The following is a 24613-nucleotide window of genomic DNA, read 5'->3' as shown; positions in this document are numbered from 1 at the left end:
TATTATCATTTTTGTTTATTTAAGATTTATATGCCTTCATTTATATGGTTTCAATGACATTTCTTATAGCTTAACGCCTTTGATCAAAGACATCTTGATGATATCAACTTTGACGTTCGCTTTGCAACATTCCAGACCATTATCTCTTATATTAAAGAAATGCAAACCGTGGATGTTAACTACCTAATCCCAGTTATGCATAATTGTTTCTATAATCTGGAGGTAGGTTTTTAATAGCAAAAATTTATGAGTCATTTTTTATTGTTTTGATAATACTACCTAATACAGTGACCTAATTTAAATGCCATGTTGCTGAACTGAACTAAAATCCAAAAATGGAGGAGATGAAACCCTTGATTATTGTTAATGGTGTAGTGGCATCTCTTTGTGGCATTTTTATACTCATCTCATACTAAGATTATGTAACACAGGTTGAGTAGTCCTTATTCGAAATGCTTGGGACCAGAAGTGTTTCATATTTTGGATTTTTTCAGATTTTGGAATATTGGCATTATACTTACCAAGTTCAACAACCCTAATCCGAAAATTTGAAATCTGAAATGTTTCAGTGAGCATTTCCTTTGAGCTTTATGTCAGTGCTCAAAAAGTTTTGGATTTTGGAGCATATTGGATTTTGGATTTTCAAATTAGGGATATTCAACCTGTATATGAAAAAATAATCTTCCAATTTGGAGCTCATTCTTCATATATTATGTCAAATTTCAATAGAAGGAATGCTAAATCACTGCCTAGTTGGGATTACCTTTTCTACACTTACTACCTACAGTTCTCAAACCAGGAACTCTGGAGCAACTAACCAAAATTACACCAGCCAACTCTCTGTCATTTTCAGTAATTACCTGATATTGAATATTGAAAACTGGCTTTAGTGAACCTTTTATTCTGCTTACTTTGAGAAGTAAAACTACTTAGCAAATACATTTCATAGTACTTCCTGAAATTGATGCTTCTCAGTAAGCATGATTTTTCAGTCATTATATTCTTCATAACCCTACATTTGATTCTTCCTTAGGTTTGAAATACTTATAAGACATTTTTGGGGGGAGGGGGAGATTTTCACATAGAACAGTGACAAAATTTTGTAGATGCTTTCACTAGGAAGTAATATTACATAGTGTAGTTATTACACGAAATAATTTGGGGTTTTTTTTCTTATTTCCAGTTAGGAGATATGTCTTTAAGTGATAATGCCAGCATGTGCTTGATGAGTATCATTAAAAAGCTAGCTGACTTGAACGTCACAGAGAGAGAATATAGAGAAATCATTCATCGTTCACTCCTGGAGAGATTGAGGAAAGGGTTGAAAAGCCAGACAGAGGTACTGTAACTTTGTCTTTTAAGTACTAGGTAGTAGTACCTGAGGTTTGGTTTGGTTTGGTTTTCCCACTTCTGCTATTTGTAGAAAAGCAGTCAGGTTTAGTACATTTAATTAAAATGCTTGATTGTGTAAATAGTTAGAAAACTTTTAACAGGGGAGTGGGAATGGAAAGGAGAGCAGTCACTTTTGATTTTATATAGTTTGATTTTTTTTTTTAACAGGGAAATGTACTTTTTTAATGATTTTATGTCTTTTTTTGTGTTTCCTCATATTATCAAGGAAACAAAGTTTTTTAGAAAAATGAAGTGTTTTTTTTCCTCAACTTGATATTTGCAGAGTGTTCAACAGGATTATACCACGATACTTTCCTGTTTAATTCAAACTTTTCCAAATCAACTGGAATTTAAAGACTTGGTACAGCTTACTCATTACCATGATCCAGAAATGGACTTCTTTGAGAACATGAAGCACATTCAGGTAGAAGACAATTCTGCTTTTCCTGCCTACAAAATAAGCATTTTGAACAATTCTGCCTCATTGAGAAAGACATATTTTACCCTTTGTCATATCTTCAGTGGGAATAATAGGGACGGGACCTACTGGGGAGGCAGGGCAATCTTTCTAGGCAGGTAGTATGGGAGAGTGGTTAATAACTAGCTCATTAGGCAAATAAATTGGGTTTTAAATCCTGACTCCACCAATGTCACCTTCTACTGTGTCACCTTCATAAGTTACTTGACCCCTCTCAACCTTAATTTCTTCATCTGTAAAAGGGACTAATAAAAACACCACTTCCAAGTGTTCTATGAAGATTAAATGAGACAATCCATGCGAAACACCTAAAACAATGCCTGCCATGTAGTATTTGATAAATGTTAGCTGCTAGATTTGTTATTTTTATTGATGTGAGATTGAAACAAAACAATTAAAAATAAAAGACATATTTTAACTTTCCAAAAGGTTTAAAGCTTCTCATTCCTTGATCTTCATGATAGTTAGTCATGTTTGCCTGTCAGGTGATCATTTACTGGGGTCTGATTTCTGTATCACATACTACAATTAATAACAGTCACCTTTTTCTGCCTTCTCCTAAGAAGTTTAAATGCTTTGGGATCCATTGTTAAACAAATGCTATGGATTATGTGTCTGGAAGCAAATAAAGGCACAGGTGTTTGCGTATGGAACACGTGACTGTGTTTCACTCCTTTAGTCTTTTCATGGAAAAATAACATGATACTGAAATGGAGCTGGTTGTAGGTGAGATTATTCAGTAACTAATTCACATGTTATCTAACTCATAGATCCACAGAAGAGCAAGAGCCTTGAAGAAACTTGCAAAACAGCTGATGGAAGGCAAAGTTGTGCTGTCTTCTAAGTCTCTCCAGAATTATATCATGCCTTATGCCATGACTCCAATTTTTGATGAGAAAATGCTCAAGGTAGGGCATTAGATCTGGAAACCAATAAACTTCTATCCATACCATGACACACCTTCCCAAAATGTAGATGGAGTGGGTGGCATCCATATTCATGTTGTTACCGTAATTAGAGGCTTAGAATTGTTCTAAAGCCCTTAGAACTGTACCTGGCACACTGTAATGCTATATAAATGTGGGCATTGTTTGAATTTTCACTACTATTAGCTCAAAAAGGCCAACCATAAAATATTTCCCCTCCTAGAAATTACCACATTACTAAGATGACATACTTTTATTCTGGTAAACTCTACTGATCAGCAGAGTCATTATTTTCCCAAATGGCTTATAAGAATGAAATAACACAATAGCTACCCTTAACACAGTACCAGGTACCAGGCACTATTCTAAGTACTTGAGTACGTAATCGTACTTCATCTTCACCACAACTCAACCCTATGAGGTAGGGACTATTCTTAACCACTATTTTACAGGAGAGTAAATGGTGAGGTTAATGTGACTTTCTCAGAGATACACAGAGTCAGAACTAGTGTTTGAACTTAGGACTGTTTTAACCATTTTACTACACTGTTTAGAACAGTGCCTGGCACATAGTAAAGACTGGATAAAGATTTATTGATTCAGCATATTAACAAAAGACAGTATTACTAAATGATCACAGAAATTCAAGTCTAATTGCAGTAATGTTGGGATTTGTGACTTGAATTTATACTGTTGATTACATGGCCTTGTACGACAACAGGCTTCCTTTTTTGTTTCAGGATATTCGAAAGTGTTTAAAAGAATTATCTAAGTAGTTAAAAGGTTGCTCTTTTAAATTCCAGTTTAAAAAGCCAGTAAGCACAACAAAGTCAGAGTTTGGTTGCATTATAATGCAAGTGAGGTGTAGATGGGAAATATAAGTTATGCTTAGTTTTCGTTGTGTTAGCGTAGCATATTGTTTTCTAACCTTTTATTTTTAACCTACTTTTGACTTTACATTTAAAGTTGGCTTCTTGTAGATAGCATTGAACTGGGTCTTGCTTTTTATCCAATCTGTCAATGTCCCTTTTAATTGGTTTTTAGGCCATTTTATGATATTTAAGAAGGTTGGGTTTAAATTGATGATCTTGTTTATTTTCCATTTGTTCCATTTTTTCTTTTTCTTCTATTAGATTAATTTGATTTTTTTGTGTGATTTATTTTCTCTTTGTTGGCTTATTAGTCTCTGTGGTATTTATATCATAGGTTTTTACCTCTGCATTAGTTTTAAACCACACAGTACATCAGTGTTATTTTTGCTTTAAGTACATTACATTCAGAGGGACAAAGTTAAGAATAACTTCTTATTGGAAACAATATAAGTTAATTATCTTTAAAGAGATCTTTAAAAATAAGGAAAAGGTCTTTTATATTTGCTTACATAGTTATAATTTCTGGTGCTCTTCATTCCTTTGTGTAGATCCAGGTATTTATCTACCGCACTCTCCCGAGTGAGCCACGGGCCGGCCCGATGTCATTTTACTTCTAACAGAAGTACTTAATTTCAATTTTTTGTAATGCGGGTCCACTAGCGTCTAATTCTTTCAGCTTTTGTTTGTCTTTGCTCATCTTTGTTTTTGAAAGATCATGTTGCTGGGTATAGGATTCTAGATTGACCTTTTTTTTTTTTTTATTAAGGATGTTGCTTCACTGTCTTCTGGTTTATATTGTTTCCAACAAGAAGTTATTCTTAACTTTGTCCCTCTGCATATATTTTTCTTTTACTGACTGCCTTTAAAATTTTCTCTTTATCGCTAGTTTTTAAGCCATTTGATTCTGAATGTGCCTTAGTATGGTTTACTTTGTGATTCTTGTGCTTGGGGTTTGTTAAGCTTCTTAAATATGTAGATTTGTAGTTTTTGTCAAACTTGGACATTTTCAGCAATTATTTTTCAAATGTGTTTTTGGGTTTCTTTCTTTCCTTTAGAGACTTCAGTGTTTACTGTTAGGCCACTCAAAATTGTCCCATAACTCACTGAGGTTTTTGTATTATTTTGTTTTGGGTTTTTTAGACATTTTCTTTTCTGAGCTTTACTTTATTTCATTTTTCTATTGTTGTGTCTCCAAGTTCACTAATCTTTTCTTCTGCAATGTCTAATCTGCTATTAATACCATCCAGTATATATTCCCTCTCAGAACTATCTTTTTTATCTCTAGAAGTTTGATTTAGACCATTTTTATATCTTCCATATCTCTCCTCACCATGCTTTCCTCTCCTTTCTTGATCATATGGAATCTACTTAGATCAATTATTTTAATGTCTTGTCTGCTAACTCTGACATCCATATCATCCATATCATATCTGGGTCTTTTTCTGCTGGTTGGTTTTTCTCATTAGATATATTTTTCTGCTTCTTAGAATGGCTGGTAATTTTTTAGTAGATGCCAGACGTTATGAATTTTACCTTACCAGTTGCTGGGTATATTTATATGTCTTTAAGTTTTCCTGAGAATTATTCTCAGATGTAGTTAGGTTACTTGTGAATAGTCTAGTCCTTGTGAAGCTTGCTTTTAAACTTTTTAAGGCAGCAGCAGCCTTTAGTCTAGGATTAATTTGGCCCTACTATTGAGACGCTACCTTTTTGAGTACCTGAATACCCAGTGCTGTGAGGTTTTCACTTTGGCTGATAGAAGCATGAACTATTCTCATCCTTATATGGTCTTTGGTGATTGTTTTGCCTGTTCCCTTTCCCACCTTTTCCTTACTCATGTGTACTGATCAATTCTCAGCATCAGAATTAGGGGGCTTGTTTTCTGTGGAGCTTTCCTTCTGTGGAGCTCTCTTCTGGTACTCTGCCCTGTGGACTCTAGCTACCATAGCCTCAACTCTCTCTTTCACTCAGGAAGACCACTGGGCTCTCTTGGTTTCCCCTCCTGTGCTGCAGCCTAACAATTCTCTCCATGCACTAGATTGACATAATTATAAGACTCAGAGGTCACTGTCCTGCTCTGTTTGATGTCTATACTCTGGAAACTGTTGTTTCATATATTTTGTCTACTTTTCTCGTTTAAGGTATGAAGGTAAATCTAGTCCCTGTTCTCCATCAAGGCCTGAAAGAGATTTGTCTGAGGCAGTGTATTTTTGAGTGCTGAGCAGTGCAATATGTGGTTTTTGACATTTGCTAACTTTTGTAGATTGAGTTTACTTCATTCGCTGTCTGTGGTAGAACCCATCAGGAAGGTCTGAGTGGGAAAGAGTCCAAAATATGTTAATATCCTTTAAAGGAAGGTGTCATTTCTTTAAATTGATAGCAACTTTTTTTAAGATTGGGGGGGAAAATGGAGTACAGCTTGGACATTCTTTCCTTTCTATAATTACTGATCACCTGATGTCTAAGCTTTTTAATATACTGTGTTAGCCTTGTATTTTATTAGCAAATACTTGTTCTACAGTGATGCTCTTGATTTATTTTACAGCATGAAAATATAACCATTGCTGCTACAGAGGTTATTGGAGCTATTTGCAAACATCTCTCTTGGTCAGCATATATATATTACTTGAAACATTTCATTCATGTATTACAGACAGGACAGATCAATCAAAAGTTGGGTGTCAGGTATGGCCAAACTTCTTATTTTTGTTTTGTTTTTAAAAATGTAATTTTAAAATTATTCTCTGAGTTAGTCTTTCTATAAACTCAATTTATTTTTACCTAATATTGTGAGGTTATGCTAATGCATGTTAAACTTAAAAATACTGGTAAAAATAATTTTTATGCTTATACGTTTTTAAATTTCTTCTTCTTTTAATAGTCCAATGATATTGATAATTAAATGAACATTTCTGTGATCTTTTTCTTTTAAAACAGTTTGCTGGTAATAGTATTAGAAGCATTTCACTTTGACCACAAAACTCTTGAACAACAAATGGGAAAAATTCAGAATGAAGAAAGTAAGTTTTTAAAAATTTCTTAAACCAGATTTCCACCTTATTCTTGGATAATTTATGATCATGAGTTGAAGATAGCATAATTCGACTTATTTCCTTTTTCTGTTCTTGTAGCACTGGCCAGTTAATGAGTCAGGAGGAAGCTAAAACAGATGATTAAGTATTCTTATAAAACATTATTTAACTATAAAGAAGGCCAATCTAAATTATACTAGTAAAGGAAAAATCTGAGCTTTAGATTATTTACATAGAAATCCAATTTTATCTCCTTGTGTGGAAAGCATTAAGCAATGAGTGCATAAAAACTATAAGAAAAGAAGTAATAAAAATTAGAGCAACAATTAATGAAGTATAAAATAGATACAATAAGAAGGCTCAACAAAGCTAAAAATAGGTATTTGAAAAGATTATAAATTGGCAAATGTCTGACAAGATAGATCAATGAAAATAGAAGGCATAATAAACAGTATTAGGAATTTAAAGGGGTCCCAATTAAGTGAAAAAGGCAAAATAATGTTATAAGCTTTGTATTTTTAAATTTGAGTACTTGGGTGAGATGTACAAATTCTTAGAAAATTATAATACAAAAACTGACTTTAGAAGAAAATAGAAAATCCAAATGGATCCCTAACAATTAATGAAATTGAATTTGTAGTTACACATCTCCTAATGAAAACAGCAGGCACAGAATGTCTTATAGGCAAGTTTTGCCAAACATTCAAGGAACAGATAATTTCAACCTTATACTAGCTATTTCAGATTATTAAAAGAGAGGAAGCCCCAACTAACTCATAAAACTAGTATAATTTCGTACCCAAAACTGACAAAGATACTATGAGAATAAAATATTACTAGTCCCAATCATTAATATAAATAGAAAAATCTTAAACCAAATATTTGCAAATCAGAGCATTGCAAATCAATAAAAGCATTGAAACATGATAATGTTTGGTTTATTCCAGAAATACAAGGCTGGTTCAATATTGGAAAATTAGTTCATAAAATTTAATATATTAGCATACAAAATACATAAGATCATCTAGGTAAATACAAGAAAAACATTTGATTAAATTCAATATCTCTTCATGAAAAAAAAAATTATAAAGCAAGGAATAAGTAGAAATTTCCTTAACCTATTGAAGGATGTCTTTTCAAAACCTAATGCAACATCATACTCAGTGGTAAAAGATTTAAAAGCCTTTGCTTTAAATCCAGAATAAGGCAAGTATACTTACTACTACTACTTACACTGATCATTGAACTAGAGATTCTAGCCAGCACAGAAAAATAAAGATTGAACACTCAAAAGGGCCAAGGCATTTATCCTAATTATTTTGGCTAAAGACACAGAAATCTTCTGGCCCTCAGTTTACACTATTTTCTTCAGTCAGTTGAATATGCATTTTGCAATGTGCATAAACATAAATATTTCTAAAATTAAAATACTTAATTTCCTTAACTATTTCTACTTAGGCTTTTATAGCCATCTCATTTGTCCTTATCAGAATCTTACAAGAACCTTAGTAGTAGTTACCCCATATTTTTGATATGATACACTGAGGTTCAGAGATATAAAGTAACTTTCCCAAAGCTACACAGCTAGTAAATGAAATAAAGACTAATAGCTACCATTTTTTGAAAGTCAGTGAAGTGTCAGACACATATTTTAGGTAATCATAGATCTCATTTAGTCCTCACAATAGCCTTGCGAGACAGGCGCCACCCTCATTTCACTGGTGAAGAAGCCAAAATCTAGTAGGGTTAAGTTAATTGACTAGTCACATGGTTTGTTAGCTGAGTCAAGTCTGGACTTGCATAATTGCCGGTTTATTTGTCTCTATCCCTTTTTAGACTCTAAATTGTGAGAAAGCAAAATCTATAGCCCTTTCTTTTCTTGCCATTTCACCGGCACTACCTTGCCTGCCCATAGTTGGTGATCACTTATTTTTTATTGGATGTTGAGTGTTAGTGTAAAAGACTACTTGGCACAACTGTATGATTTCCTTATTTGATTTAAGGTGGCTTTTGTTGTTTGCTAAATGTAGATACAATAGACATGACTGAGATACCAGGGCATGAAGCCATGGAATTAGAGCATAAGGATGAAGAAGAGAATGAAAATACATGTAAGAGTTTGTCAGACGACAATGAAGAACTGGGAAATCCTGATCCAGCTGATTCTGCAGGGATATTAGCTAAGGAATCCGAGTGTAAGAAGATCTGGGTGTCCACTTCCTACAGTATATTTTAAAAGAATTACAGACTACCCTTGTTCGTGGGTATCAGGTAAATTGCATCATGAGCTTTATATTCAAGTTGGGTTGGAGTTCAGTATTTGCAGCTTGAACACTGTAAGTCTTGGTACTTTGGGTCTATTCTATCTTTAATAAAGGTGATCCACGGAAATAGCAACCAACAATATTCAAAAGTTTCTGATCAATATTAAAGAAATCTGTTATTTAAAAAATTCCTATATCTGATTTTTTCAAAGATTCTTATAGGCCTGGGTTATATGACCTCCTCTTTTTCTCTCAAAGTACTTGATATCAAGTTTTGTATTCTCTGAGTTCTTAATAAAATTCTTGTTGAATGTGTATAGACTAAATTGCCACAGATGTGAGCAATAAAGAACAGAGACATTTGTGAAGAGTTGAAACATAAGTTATAAAAATAATAAGAGCACTAGGTAGAATGCAAAATCCTCTGAGTAGTCACATGGCTATCTAGCCCCTCACTGCTGCAGGTGTGACCCTGGACAGGCAGCATCAGCAGCATCTGAGAGCTTGTTAGAAATGTAGGGCTCTACACCTGACCTACAGAAGCTGCATTTTAATAAGCTCCCCGGCAGGTGTGACCCTGGACAGGCAGCATCAGCAGCATCTGAGAGCTTGTTAGAAATGTAGGGCCCTACACCTGACCTACAGAAGCTGCATTTTAATAAGCTCCCCGGGTGATTTAAAGTTTGGGAAACTGCAGCTTATTCTTTTGAGTACATAGCCAAGACTCCTGGTAGTTAGCTTTACCTGGTATATCCTATGTGTGAACAGGCAAGGTTCCTATTCTTTAGGTTATAAGTCTCACACACTAAAAATATCAGTATTCATTTTGATTCCTTCTCTTTGTAGGATTTTTTAGTGGTCGCTCTAGGGTTTACCATATACATACTTAATCTACTGAGAATCAATATTTCACCACTTCAAGTGGAATTATAAAAGCAACTAGAGTTGGCCCCCCCCTCTCAGAACTGCAGTTCCAATGAATGGAGAGGAAGGTTCCCCTTACAGCATTGTGGCTCCTGCCAGTCCCCATTTCCAGGCCACTGCCATCACCACCACAGCGTTGTGTGGGGCTAGGGTGCAGGAGAATGGAGAAATGAAACAGGAAAAAATAAAAAAACACAGTAGATTTCCTCACTCTTGGAGCATTATGAGATCCCTCTCCTGCTCTTCAAGCCAGAATAGGGGCTTCTCCTAGAGTTGTCTCTACATCCTTGTGCCCACTTCCACGTTGGCTGGGAGATACTGGACAGAAAACGGGGTAAACTCACTGCAAGTTTGGTGTACTTGGATTTTGGTGTTCTTCTCCAATAGCTGCTCCGTGGATCCTGTCCTGGTCTTGTAGCTGCATTCAGTGGAGAGACGGTGTAGATAGAATGTGTTTTCTCCATCTTTTCTGGAACCAGAGCCACTGACAGCAATTTATTCTTATGCTGGTCTTTCAACTAGCATTTATTTCATGGCTGCTTTGTGTGAGGTGCTGTGCTGGGCACAGGGCATACAAGGGTGAATATGATACATCTCTGTCCTTCAGGATTCATTCACACATTTTTAAGGAGCACCTGAGATATTATTTATTTAAATGAGTAGCCCTAGTCTCTCTAACAACCTGTTCTTCCAGTCTATTCCATCATTTATTAAAATAACTAAAATAGGGGTTAAGAGAGCAACTAATTTGGGTTTTAGTATTAATCACAGACTACCAAAATTGTGTTCGTCAAGTGTCAGTCTTCATCCCCTCCCCCCCAAAAAAACTTTTAAAAATTATATAAAGTGCACAGCAGACATTTTAAATATGTAAAAGTACTTAAAGATCACAGGTAGGTACGTAAGAAACTAAGCTTTTAAGATTCAATCTGCGCATTGGCAACTAAGTGTGTTTCCTTGGCCTGTAACCATTTTCTGATATTGACCTTGACAATTTTACAGCACTGGAAGCAACATAAAGAATGCAAATAGCTTGAGAGTCAGCATAGCTTAGTGATGCAGAGTTGGAGCACTGGTACCAGCCCATCTGGTTCCAAATCCTGACTCCACCACTTCCTACCCATGTAACCTTGGACAAGTTACTTGACCTCTCTGTGCCTCCTCTTCCTCACGTGAAAAACCCTGAAACATAGCACCTGCACCATAGATAGGATGGATGAGGCATAAATGGCTTAATATGAGGGCACTTCAAAAGGTTCATGGAGAGATTCATATTATATTTTAATTCTGTTTTCCTCAAACTTTCTGAAGTACCCCCATGTGTGTGAGATATTCACATACTGCCTACCTCATAATAAGCTCTCTGAACATTAGCTTGGTTACTTTTGGGGCAGAAACTTAATGTGTTTCCTTCATAACACTTTATGTATCAACTTTGATTGCATTCAACATTGACAAGCTCCTTAATTCACAGGTTGGTTTTGAAAGTTCAGGAATCTTGTGCCTTTCTTCATAAATCACTGGCCTGGTTTTGTCACAATAAATAGATCCTAAGTATGGTGATGTGCATATGAACATCTTTTGTACAAAACGATCATTCAGTTAAAGGATTTTGCATAGTGATATAAGTATATGTCATTTCTCAAAGCTTCTCCCAGCAATAATAGAAGTATAAACTGAGTGCTCTCTTTGCAGTACTTCTTAGATCTTACATTTTTCCAGTGTGATATTCTTAACGACTCATATTCTTACTATATTTTAGGTCCATGTGTTAACTTTCACTGTTTGCATGTTGCTGCAAGGCCTCACCAACAAGCTCCAAGTTGGGGATTTGGATTCTTGTTTAGATATAATGATTGAGGTAAGATTTATAGAAAGGAATCTCACTTTTTTTTTAAAGTAGGCAAAAGACTCCAATCATTTCACAAAATAAGAAATAGTAGCCTATACAAATGAAAATAATGTCTTATGTCATCTTTTAGGTTAACAGAGGTTTAAAAAGCTAAGACTCAAGTGAGGTGGGTATTCTGTCATTGCTAATAGATCACAAATTGCTATAGTCTTTCTGGAAAGAAAGTTGGCATTGTGTATCAAGACCTTTAGAAATGAGCAAAATGTTTCAACCACTTCTAAGAATCTGTTTTAAAGGAATAATCAGGGATATGGTCTGCAGTTTATATTCATATTAAGGTATGTTCGCCGGAGTTTTTTTATAGTAGTGAAAATTAACAGTCAACTTTTGAAATTGGATAATGTAATAATTTGGTGGCTAGGATTAGGACAAGAATAAATCTGCCATATAACCTTTTGTTCATCTATTTAAAATGTAGGCACTAACATTTTGAATCTCAATTTAAATATTTATGTTAATTTTGATAAGTTGCAAATATCATGAGAATGTCTTGAAGGGAAACTAAGCTGCTCTTTGGTAATATTAAAAAAGAAGTTCCTGTTTGTATAGTTATACAATTATATATCTACATCAGTGAAGTATTTTTCTCGTTTCCCATTAATATGAACTTTCAGATGTTTCTGTATGTATTTGTGTTTTAGTAATTGGTCCTTAACCAGTATTGAAAACAAGTGAAATCTAATAGAAATTCCCACCATCTAATTGCAATCCAGTCCACCTTGGCTTTCCTTTGATTTGGATGTACCAGTGCTTTTTTCCAAAGATTGCTTATGTCACCATATCTTGCTGAGTGCACATAATTGCCATTTGTCCTTTTCCTTTCAAAGATTTTTAACCATGAGCTGTTTGGTGCTGTTGCTGAAGAGAAGGAAGTAAAGCAGATTCTCTCCAAAGTCATGGAGGCGCGAAGAAGCAAGAGTTATGATTCTTATGAAATCCTGGGCAAGTTTGTAGGAAAAGATCAGGTTACAAAACTTATCCTTCCGTTAAAAGAGGTAAGGACTTGAATGCAATACAGGAGATCCCAGCATTGCAATAAGTTCCTGAAAGGAGCCTTGCAGGGCAAGCCATAATACTGTATTTGATGCCCCATGATTTCCTTTGGTACTATGTGCACCAATGCCATATGGCCACTAAGTGACAGCCCTGAGTTGGGTACTCTGATCCAAGATTCAAAGTCCCTGGTATAAACCATGAGAGGTGAAAGGACAGGCAACAAGAATTGGAGTGCAGGTGAATTTTACAGCTGGATCAAGCCAGCAGCTAAGAACATAGCCTTTAGAGTCAGATTGCTACTCCCAGATTGGCAACTGGTATTTATTGAACATCTGTTATGTTCTAAGCACTGCTACGTTCTCTTTTAATCTGCACAACCACCCTATGAGGTTGATGGTACTTCCATTTTACAGATAAGAAAATTAAGGCTTGGGAGGTAGAAAGGAGCATGGTTAAGGAGGAAAGTCAGAATTTAGTTCCAGATCTTTCTGATCTAATGCTCACATGCTTTCCACTGTTCATTCTGCTTTCTAGAGAAAAGGGACTGTAATTTACCCACATTCCTATTGTTTTTCTGTACCTAGTGCAAGGGTGAACATTCAATAAATGTTATTTTATAACAGTTTTATGTACTAAAACTAGAGCAAAAAATCACTATCTAATGATGTGAATTACTGTAGTTCCAAATGTTTTGGTGCCAGGTGAACTCCATAATTGTTCCTAGAATGCATTTAGTTTCATTTGAGCATGATTTAAGAATGTTAGATATGTTTTGAGGGTGAAAAAGAGTCAACAGAACATATATATCTTTGATGTGTATTATATTGTCCCTCCAAGGTAATAAAAATAATAACAATTATTATTTAAATATAATATTATTAAAAATAAATATATTATTTATCCTATAAATAATATTGAAATAAATAAAAATAAATATATTATTAATAAAAATGTTTTTATAAATAAAGTCAATATATTTTTTAATATAATTATTAAAAATAATTATTAATACTGCATCTTATGCAAGATAAAACTATGAAGTGCTGAGTATTTTGCTGAGGTTGATGATCCTGGGTTCCCATTAAGTTCTTCTGATTTGGCCCAATAACTAATATCAAACCCTGAGGCTTGACCATCGCAGCACTTCATTCGCCTGGTTTCCTATGAATAGTGACCATACGTTTTATTGATTCTGTGTGTGTGTGCTTGCCTATAAATCACCCCCTGTGATGCACTTACACAGTTGAATTCTTAGAAGTCTCACATCATATCTCCAGCAGTGTGCCTTGAGGCCTTACCAGCAGGGAGCAGGGAGGGAGTGGAGGAAATACAGAGGCGCACAGAATGCTCACAGTGGTTCTCTCTGGGGTCGAGGTTATGGGTAACTTTTACTTTATATGTTATATCTATGTTTGAAATTTTATTATTTTAATTAGAACAAAAAGCATGTATTAGAAAGCAAACATATAAAACTACCATTACAGTAAGTCAAATTGGAGTTCTGTGTTATCTCTGCAAGATATTTATATTTGCCTTTTTTTTAAATTAGAACAAAAAGCATGTATTAGAAAGCAAACATATAAAACTACCATTACAGTAAGTCAAAATGGAGTTCTGTGTTATCTCTGCAAGATATTTATATTTGCCTTTTTTTTAAAAATTATTTTTTATTTTTAATTGACACATAATAACCGTACATATTTATGGGGTATGTTTGCCTTTAGATCTTACAAAATACCACGAGTTTAAAACTGGCCCGGAAAGTTCATGAAACTTTACGCCGAATCATAGCAGGATTAATTGTAAATCAGAAAATGACAGCAGAATCCATTCTATTGCTCAGTTATGGTTTGGTCAGTGAAAATCTTCCCCTTTTAACAGAGAAAGAAAAGTAAGTTTGAAACAACTAAACTAAACTAAACTGTTCTTTAAGTGATTGTTTCTGACAAGACATTCAGTTCTTACTCTTAAGAGGGTTAATTTAATAATTTGCTTTAGTAAAAAAAACTATCTGAGTTGTTAGATGATACTACTTTATGGTATGGTAGATTTCAACGTGAGATTGTTTTTCTTATGAATGGGGTAACTGTGGCATTTTTCTGATACCATTTTGTTTTAAATATTTATTGAATCAAAGTTAGGATAGATTTTAAATATATACCTCTTGTTCTAATTAAGCAGAGATTCAGACCTTAAAAGATTTGTTAAATGTCTTATATATTAGTAAGCTTCCTTTGGAATTTGCTTCTGTATTCTAAGATACTCCTTGGCATTTGTTTTCAGAAATCAAATGAAGGGAGTGTCCTGGGTGTTCATCTTAATTTAAATGTGTGTTTATCAATCTGACCTCTGTTTCTGGGGATTATCAAGTAACCTTGATCAACAACCTAATAATCTCTTCTGTGTCTTGTGGTCAAGGAGGAAAAGCCAGAGCAAACAGTACATTATTTACTGCTAGATTCAGTTTGTTGGAATGCAGCTGACAGAATTCTTTGCCCTACTTTTCATTCCATTGTGATTGACAGAAATCCAGCAGCCCCTGCGCCAGATCCGCGTCTGCCACCCCAGAGCTGCCTTCTACTCCCCCCAACTCCAGTTCGAGGCGGACAGAAAGCTGCTGTCAGCAGGAAAACCAACATGCACATATTTATTGAGTCTGGGCTTCGGGTAAGAATTAACCATAAAATGAAACGATGCTTTCAAGAAATCTGTACCTTTTAATCCTCTGTTGAATGTCCAGTACTGCTCATTTCCACTAGAAATGCATTACCATAAGAAAATTACAGAATTTTTTTTTTAAAGATGCATTGGCACACTTCCTATTTCTCATCCAATACTTACTTTGATGATACAGCTTTCCCAGGATTAATGATTCTGACCTAATATTTATTGGTGCTTCACTGTTGCTTTGCCCATGAGCACCTCTAAACTACTTTGAATTTTTTAAAAAGATGGTCGCTTTTAAAACCATAAATCTCCCTTTTTTCGTAGGAGAGAGTCCAGTCCTCCGTTTGGGCTACAAGGTCCTAGCCTCATATTGTACTGCAGCACACATTCCAGCCACACTGGCTTCCCTTCAGTTCTATAAAGCAGACTGGCCAGTTAGGTCAGTACGGATCTCCATACCGGCCAGCTACCAAAAATTTTTTAAAAAAATAAATGAATAAAGAACACATTCTTCCTGCCCCTGAACCTCACCACCCTCTCTTCCCTCTGCCCAGATCCCTGGAGAACTCTCAAAGCACCATGCATTTACACTTTATTTCCTTAGAGTCTGTCTTCCTGGCTAAGATTCATCAGGACAGGGACCATGCTCATCTTGGTCGTTGCTGTGTCCTGTGTCCCAAGCCAGTGCCTGGAATCAGTAGGCTCTGGGTAACCATTTGGTAAATGGACTTGGCATCTCAGCGGTACAGTGAGCTTTCACCTCCTTGACTTACCGAGACTCTCCCAGGCAGATTTCTTAAAAATTATTGTCATTTCAGATGGAAGCATCTTAACATTCCTCGTTTGTGTCTTAAAATTGTTTCACATTTACCTAACTCATCTGGTCTTACAGGAAACCACTGTGAAATATCTTTTTTAAATCTTTTAGCTGCTTCATCTAAGTCTGAAGACTTCCAAGATCAAGTCTTCAAGTGAACATGTCCTAGAAATGTTGGACCCTTTTGTGTCTCTCCTCATAGACTGCCTGGGTTCCGTGGATGTGAAGGTGAGTCTCAGTTCACAATCTGTGTTAAACAGATTATGACCTCATGAACCACCATTATTCTCTGCATTAAATTGCTTCCCTATTTCATGATTCTATGGTTTAGGCCTTAGTTTTAAAAGCCCTTCTTGTCTGGATGTACTAATTATTTCATTTGATCCTCACAACAACCTCATGAGGGTACTGTCCCCCTGCCAGAATCATCATCATCACTATCATCGTCACTACTGCTCCCTGTGCTGCTACCCGTGCTGTGAATCCTAAACACGTTATCTATAATCTTCACAACAACCCCCGAGGTATATTTCCGTGATGTTTCTATTTTATGAATGAGAAAACTAGGACTAGGCCCTCATCACAAATCTAAGATAATGAACCTAGGTCTCTCAGATGCCAAAACTTCCACATCTCTCACTTCCTCCTATCACCTGCTGTACAGATAAAGGTGCTGAGAGGTTAGTAGCATCCCTAGAGTCAAACAGGTAATCATTTGCAGAGCTGGGATGTAAGCTCTGGTCTTTCCGATTCCCAAGCTCTTTCTTCTATGTCTTCCTCTAACCAGCCCAATGAGGACATCACACAGCCAGGGCAGTCGGGTTCTATTAGATAGAGCTGAACTAGCTCATCATGTGATCGCTAAGATCTAAGATTACCTCTCAGATGTCTAGGGATTATCTGTGTAATCGCTTGGTCCCAGCATACTTTTTCAATATCCTGTGCATAGCACTTAACTGTATTTCGTAATAGTTACTTGTTCTCATGCTTAATTTGAGCCAGCTATCTGCTTCCTAAATGTAGAGATGGCATCCTTTTTATCTTTGTATTTATAATACCCAGTAGAGTGCCTTGTATGCATAATATAAGCTCATTAAGAATGGATTACATTGAAGTACCATTCTAGAAGATAGAAAAGTCACTTAAAATGTATTTTTTTTTAAATTCCTAAAACTGGCCAACACATTTAATCATTTACCCATATAGGTTAAGAATGTGGTAAGTGGGCACCTTTTCTTATTTCTTTGTGATCTGAATAAGCTATAATTTCTTCTACAACAGGGAATAGGAAATTTCTTCATACTTTGGGCACAGTTCTTCCAGAGTGGGCTGGGCACAGCATCTTATTTATTCAACTCAATCACTTACAGAGCCTACAGAGCCTCAGATGCTGGAATGTTGGATTTGGTCATTTCATAAGTTGATTGTTTTTTGTTTTTTTCAGGTTATCACAGGTTCTTTACAATGCCTGATCTGGGTCTTAAGATTCCCTCTGCCTTCCATAGAAACAAAAGCGGAACAGCTGACGAAACACCTTTTTCTTTTGCTGAAAGACTATGCCAAACTTGGGGCTGCCAGGGGCCAGAACTTCCACCTGGCAGTCAATTGCTTCAAGGTGAGGTGTCTTCACTTGCACTTAGAAAAAGCCAGGACCAGGATTAACATCAAAGCTAGTTTTCTCCATTGCCCTTTGTGGTCTTGGTCAAAATTTTTTTCCAGAATAATTTGCTAAGGCTAGAGGGTTGGTATCCTGTGCAACCTTTGATGTTATATAGAGTCCTTATCATTTCAGTGGATCCTGATCTGTGGAATGTACTGGCTATTAACTTGACAATTATAACTTGCAGTGTGTGACCATACTTGTAAAGAAAGTCAAGTCTTACCAGATAACTGAAAAACAGCTTCAAGTTCTCCTGGCATATGCTGAAGAGGACATTTATGATACTACAAGACAAGCCACTGCATTTGGTCTTCTGAAGGTATGGTGTCGCCAGAATGTTGGCTTTAACGGTTTATGAGCCTCCTGTCATATATTTAGAATGATGTGGAGCATAGTGTTTTGACTAGCTGAAGACTTCAGAAATTAATTCCTAAAGATTATTATGATTTTGGTGGATCAGTTATAAACTGACATATCTACTTAAGAAAATGTTTGAATGTGAGCTCTGTATTAACACTTCCAGGAAATCCTGTGTCAATACAGGCACTCTACTTTTATTTATTATACTGAACATTGTTTTTTTATCTTACTGTGGAAAAATGTGTATAACAAAAAATTCACCGTTTTAACCATTTGGAAGTATATGTTCTTTTTCTTTTGAACATACTGCCTGCAACTGCTTTAACATCAAGGCTACTTATGTCTATCTGCAAAAAAACACATGAAATGAGTATGTCTTATCCTTTTGTATTTTAGGCTATTTTATCAAGAAAGTTGTTGGTCCCAGAAATTGATGATGTCATGAGGAAAGTATCCAAGTTGGCAATTTCTGCACAAAGCGAACCTGCCAGAGTCCAATGCAGACAGGTTTGTAGAGAGAGCTTCTTCCTATAGCAAGGGTTAGGCCCTGCCTCATCTGTTTGGCTTTTAGATAGAGAGATGTTAACATTGGCTGAATTCTCAACACTGCTTTGTGTCATATTGTTGCTTTGTTCTGCGACTTGGGCCCTTTGTGCAGGAAGTCAGAGAAAGCTTTCCTGAGGATTGACAGGTAAGCCAAAATGTGAAGGAAGAATAAGGCTTAGACTTCCAGGTGAAGGGGCAGCACGTGCTGAGGACGGGAAGCCCAAGTTGGGGAAAAGCTTAGCTTGTTTGAGGAGCTAAATGCAGGTGAGTCAGGCAGGGCCTTCTGGTCTTGTTAAAAGATTTAGGGTTTTGATCACCTCCATGTGGGTAGCTCACCACAGCCACCACAGTAACCACAGCTGCCACGAAAGTGGCTAGATGTCACAACCACCATGCAGATGGTCCACCAGCCACTGGAGTGTATTGACACAAGGAGAGTCAACAGTAGAGACCAAAGAAAAGAATAGGATGTCTCTCTCCACAAAGCCCATTCCAGAGTGACAGAAGAAGCATATGCTCTATGATAGTATTGGGAGACCTGAACATACCTTTCAGCATTGCACAGATCATCTTGGTAACAGATCAACAGAGTAACCATTGCTCTTTCAGAGAAAGAGAAAGAGCATCCCATCCCATCAGTGGTGGGAGGGGGGAGGGAGAAGGGGATAGGGAGAGATTGGACAGGGGGCATAAAGAATAAGTACAATTTGTAACAATATACATAGTAGTAATATTGATTTGATCAACATATGTCAACACTGAACCCCCAAAGTATGTATAATCATTTTACAGCTAGGGAAAAAGCAGGCCTTGGAGAGTTTAATGATGTACCTTAGTTCTCATAGTTTATTAAGGAAGGAGGCTGAATACTATATTGGTTTTGAAAGCACAGCCTTCAGATACAGACTAAGCACAGAATTCTGGCATTGTTACATGAGCACTTTACTTTGTGCAAGCTTCATTCTCTTCAACTATAAAATAGGATAATATCACCTACTTCCTAAAGGAGTGGTGAGAATTAACCGTGAACACTTAACACAGTGCTTGGCACATAGAAGGTATTTACTTAGTAAATGCATTAGTTATTATTATCATTATTATTACCATATTGTTATTCTTATTCAAGGGGAAGATACTGGGCTGAACCATAGTTCATATTCAGTCTACCACACCACACCACTTATCAAAGGGAGCTCAGCTTACAGCATGCCAGCTTAGATTTGGAGCCTTAAACAAACATGCCAGTAGTGGGCCAGGACTTGCCTCAGTCAGGCATGCAGGGCAAGACCTGGATAAGTGAAGTGGAGAAAGGAAGGGCACAGTTACTGTTGACTTAGCAGGCAGACTTACCAGAGTCGATTAGAAAGCCAGATTGATTACCATTCTGAAAGGGTTTTATAACCTACCAGTGTGTCCCAGAAAGCATCTTAGGAAAGAGGAATCCTAGAGAGACAGGATCATAATAATCAACTGTGTAACTTTTGTTCCTAGGTTTTTCTGAAATATATTCTTGACTATCCCCTGGGTGACAAGTTGAGACCAAACTTGGAATTCATACTTGCTCAACTGAAGTAAGCTCAAGCCATTAACTATATAGGGGCAGAAGGGTAGTTTCTTTTCCTTTAATACAGCGGCTGTCTTGAAATGGACAAAGTCTATATATACATAATGGCATGTTCTCTGAGGGTGCTATTATATGACTCGTTCACTTGATTATCAAGCATTGTGCTTGGTTTCATATGGCAGTTCCTTGAATTGCTTTTCAATCTAGTCTGACAATTGATTTTCATTAGAATTCAATTAAGGCATGTTGAAAGTCTAACAAAATTATATTTAAAACTGTGCAGTAGCTTGATGGATATATACCAGCATTAAAATTGGGGAGATTGAGAGTTTTCCGTTTTAGGAAATAGACTGATACTTTGATATAGTATTTTAAATTTTTAAAATAATTTTTAGTAAATTTAGAAGATACTAACAAGTCCACCTAAATGTTCTTGCCCTAGTTATGAACACGAGACCGGGAGAGAGTCCACCTTGGAAATGATCGCCTATCTCTTTGACACATTCCCTCAGGTACTGTGAAACACACAGACAGACTCTTCAGCTGCATTTCCCCATGAGCCCTGAAAGCCCTCGGTCCTCCCTTATTAGAGCATCTGTAGGAATTCCATTCTATGTGTACTTATAAATGCCTTGTTTCATTCAGGGACTGCTCCATGAGAACTGCGGAATGTTCTTTATTCCTCTTTGTCTCATGATGGTGAATGATGACTCTGCCAAGTGCAAAAAGATGGCATCCATGACAATCAAATCCTTACTTAGTAAAATCAATCTTGAGAAAAAAGATTGGCTGTTTGACATGGTTACCACCTGGTTTGGAGCAAAAAAGGTTAGTGTTGCTTTTAGTCACAATTCATGACAAGTCTTAGCTTTTGGTGTTTGTACATTAAATAAGAATACAGAGGGCTATTTGGTTAGCTCAGTTGGTTAGAGCTCGATGTTGGTAAAACACCAAGGTCAAGGGTTCAGATCCCCTTACTAGCCAGCTGCCAAAAAAAAAAGAATACATATTATACACTGTTGAATTCGTTTTTCCCAAATAACTTTATTTATATCTAATTATGCAAATAATATATTCTTAAAGTTTCAGAAAGTATAATATAGAAAGTAACATAAAATAACCTGTATTTCTACTACATTATTAATGTTAGTGAAGTACTCTGCTGCGAGACTGTATCCTAATTTACTTAATCAGCCCCTGTTGATGAATACCTTTGTGTCCAATTTTGCTTATTCAATTTCTGGAATGTAATTTTTGTTACTCTATCCACTTGGTGACTGTGCCACAATCATCAGTGGCCCATCTTTGTGGAATATAAACAACATATGTCCTATCTTAATGACTAAATTGTTGCATAGCCACATAATTGGGGAGTGGGATTGAGACTTCTTTTTCATTCCTTTTTTTTTTTTTTTTTAGTTTAAAATGGGGAAAAAAATGTATTTATTAAAGTACTCAGTGGATAACAATAAATGCCACTTTTAAAAAATCTTAAACTTTTTTAGATTTCTCCACATTTTTTATGTTGACCATTGAATCTCCATATTTTACTGATTTCTGGCATCAGAAATGTTTTTTATTGTCTCTGAATGTTGAGGACAAAATAATGCCCACCTTCACTGCACAGTTTTGAAAATGGCCTCCCAAGTTGTGTTGATGTTGTCTTGTGGTGGTTTATTTTTGATAGAGCTTAAATAGGCAACTCGCTGCCCTGGTCTGTGGCTTGTTTGTGGAAAGTGAAAGAGTTGATTTTGAGAGAAGACTTGGAACTGTTCTTCCTGTTATTGAAAAAGAAATTGATCCTGAAAACTTTAAGGATGTAAGTAGTTTGCTAGGGAGTAAAACTTTTGCTAACTTTTATAGTTTTATTTGAGGTGATATAGCTAATAGATTAAATATTATTTGTGTTCAAAAATGTTTTTTATTAATAAGAGGAAGAATTCAATGCAGTTGAAACTTCTTTTAAAAATGAGGGCTAAATTGTCTTCCGTAGTATATGAAGATCAAAGATTCTCCACTGGGGCAATTTTGCTCCCCAGGGGACATTTTGGTTGTCCCAACTGGAGGGTGGAGGGTGCTATTGGCATATAGTGCGTAGAAGCCAGGGATGATGCTAAACATCCTATAGTGCACATGGCAGCCCCCAAACAGCAAAGGATGATCTGGCCCAAAATATCAGTAGTGCTAAAGTTGAAAAATCATGGTGTAGATGTACATTTTGGAGTAAAAATGTACATCAGATACTTTCAAATTATTGTCTTAATTGGTTTACATCCATCCTGTTTTTAGATCATGGAAGAGACTGAAGAAAAAGCTGCAGATCGCCTTCTGTTTACTTTTCTCACACTGATAAGTAAACTCATCAAGGAATGTAATATTATTCAGTTTACCAAGCCCTCTGAAACTTTGAGTAAAATCTGGAGTAAGTATTTCCTTTTTACTTAAATCTAAAAACAAGCACATTAGTTGTGATAGAATTACTGAAAGTAGATATGGGAAATTAGAATATGAACACTTCAGAAAATATATAATGTCAGGAAAAAAGCCCATGAGAAGAAAATTTTAAGACTTATCAGATTGATTATAGTAAAAATGTTTCTCTCTGAAAAAAATAAATATATTTATGACTTTGATAAATAATATTTTATTTATTTACCAAACAAAGAATATTAATTATAGGGGAGTAAAAGGGAAAAAAATTTCCAAAATCCTACTTGATGATAATTTAGTATATATATTTTTTTCCTATTTATTCATTCATCCATCCATTCATTTATATCCTCCCCGCCCAGCTTTATTAAGGTGTAATTGACAAATAAAAATTGTATATATTTACAGTGAACAACATGATGTTTTGACGTATGGTCTGTCTTTTCATCCAGTCTTTCTTTTTGTTAAATAGCATAGGTTTTTTAGAGGTTGCTTAGTTCCATATAAACTTTTATATCCTGTTTATCTGTTTACACCCAAGTAAGCATATTACCATACTGTAACACACTTAGTAGAAAACCTTTTAAATAGCTATGTAGTAGTCTATCATGTAAAAATGCCATAATTTACTAAACCATTTAATTTCTGTGGGACGTTTACATTATTATATATCACTCTCTAAATGGAAAATAAGACCCCAGAATTTTTAATTTAACATACTCAATTCTGATTAGTCAGTGGATAATAGACATTGGATTGATGCTTAAAGTACCCACCTGGTTTAAGAACCAGAATTCTTATATCTATATACATATTTACATTACACTTTAGAAAATGTAAAGGTTAATGCCACCTTGTCTCCTTTGAATCTGAAACTAGATCATATGGAACTGGCCTGCTTTTAGGCTTACTTGTACCTCTTTAGTGTCATTTACCAAGCTAAGAGTTGGTTTTCTAGTGGTTTCCATTGTCTTTCCACCTCACTCTCTCCCTAGCTCCTTGTGAGCTTCTAGGATGCAGGGACTATTTTGTTCATCTTTGGTTCCTCATTCCATGCACATAATAGATACTCAATAAATGTCTAAATTAGCCATATTTACCACCAGAGAATCTGGAAAGCTGTGAGACGTCTAAGAATGTATTTTGGTTCCCTTAGGTCATGTGCAGTCTCACCTGAGACATCCACACAACTGGGTGTGGCTTACAGCAGCCCAGATTTTTGGATTGCTTTTTGCCTCTTGCCAGCCAGAGGAGCTGATTCAAAAATGGAACTCCAAAAAGACTAAAAAGAAACTCTCAGAACCTGTAGCAGTCAAGTTCCTGACAAGTGACCTTGACCAAAAGGTATCTCTAAAACCTTTCCCTTCCCTTGTGACCTATGTGAGATGTTTATTCTGGTTCATGGAACTATCTTGGGGCTGTGCCTTGGGATTAAAGAGGAACTCTTTCGACTGACAACTTGTTGCACATGGAATCAATAGGCATGTTAGGAACTGGAGAGGGGTCACCCTCAAGGCCAAGGTTTTCTAGAGGTAATTTTTAGACAATCAGTCTAGTTAGACTTTTGATTTGCTTGATTAGTATGTTCATCTTTCATTATATATTTAAGTTCTTTATCAGCACTAGAAAATAAGATTAATACTGTCTCTCCTGCCTCCTTCATAACCTGGTTGATCACTAAATGAGATCATGTTCATGAAGATTTTTGGTAGGGGGCCGGCCCGGTGGCGCACTCAGTAGAGTGCGGCGGCGCTCCCGCCGAGGGTTCGGATC

At 36.0% G+C, this 24613-nt stretch overlaps 1 protein-coding gene across 1 annotated transcript in view; it reads left to right on the top strand.

The window, feature by feature from the left end:
• Window positions 1-24613, top strand: part of LOC103597636 (small subunit processome component 20 homolog) — a 94753-nt gene that overhangs the window by 63264 nt on the left and 6876 nt on the right. The window contains 22 exon segments of the mRNA XM_008581502.1: window positions 70-222; window positions 1184-1339; window positions 1676-1816; window positions 2641-2778; window positions 6214-6353; window positions 6606-6688; window positions 8731-8897; window positions 8900-8971; window positions 11651-11749; window positions 12628-12795; window positions 14521-14687; window positions 15322-15463; window positions 16392-16508; window positions 17725-17895; window positions 18128-18259; window positions 18697-18807; window positions 20338-20417; window positions 20853-20922; window positions 21056-21238; window positions 22098-22229; window positions 22700-22832; window positions 23997-24184. Coding sequence (XP_008579724.1) covers window positions 70-222; window positions 1184-1339; window positions 1676-1816; window positions 2641-2778; window positions 6214-6353; window positions 6606-6688; window positions 8731-8897; window positions 8900-8971; window positions 11651-11749; window positions 12628-12795; window positions 14521-14687; window positions 15322-15463; window positions 16392-16508; window positions 17725-17895; window positions 18128-18259; window positions 18697-18807; window positions 20338-20417; window positions 20853-20922; window positions 21056-21238; window positions 22098-22229; window positions 22700-22832; window positions 23997-24184 — 2943 coding nt within the window.

This window comes from Galeopterus variegatus, unplaced genomic scaffold (genome assembly GCF_000696425.1).
Source record: "Galeopterus variegatus unplaced genomic scaffold, G_variegatus-3.0.2 Scaffold2373, whole genome shotgun sequence".
Classification (NCBI taxonomy): domain Eukaryota; kingdom Metazoa; phylum Chordata; class Mammalia; order Dermoptera; family Cynocephalidae; genus Galeopterus; species Galeopterus variegatus.
Note: the sequence above shows the minus strand (reverse complement) of the source record. Positions and strands in the feature narration are given on the sequence as shown.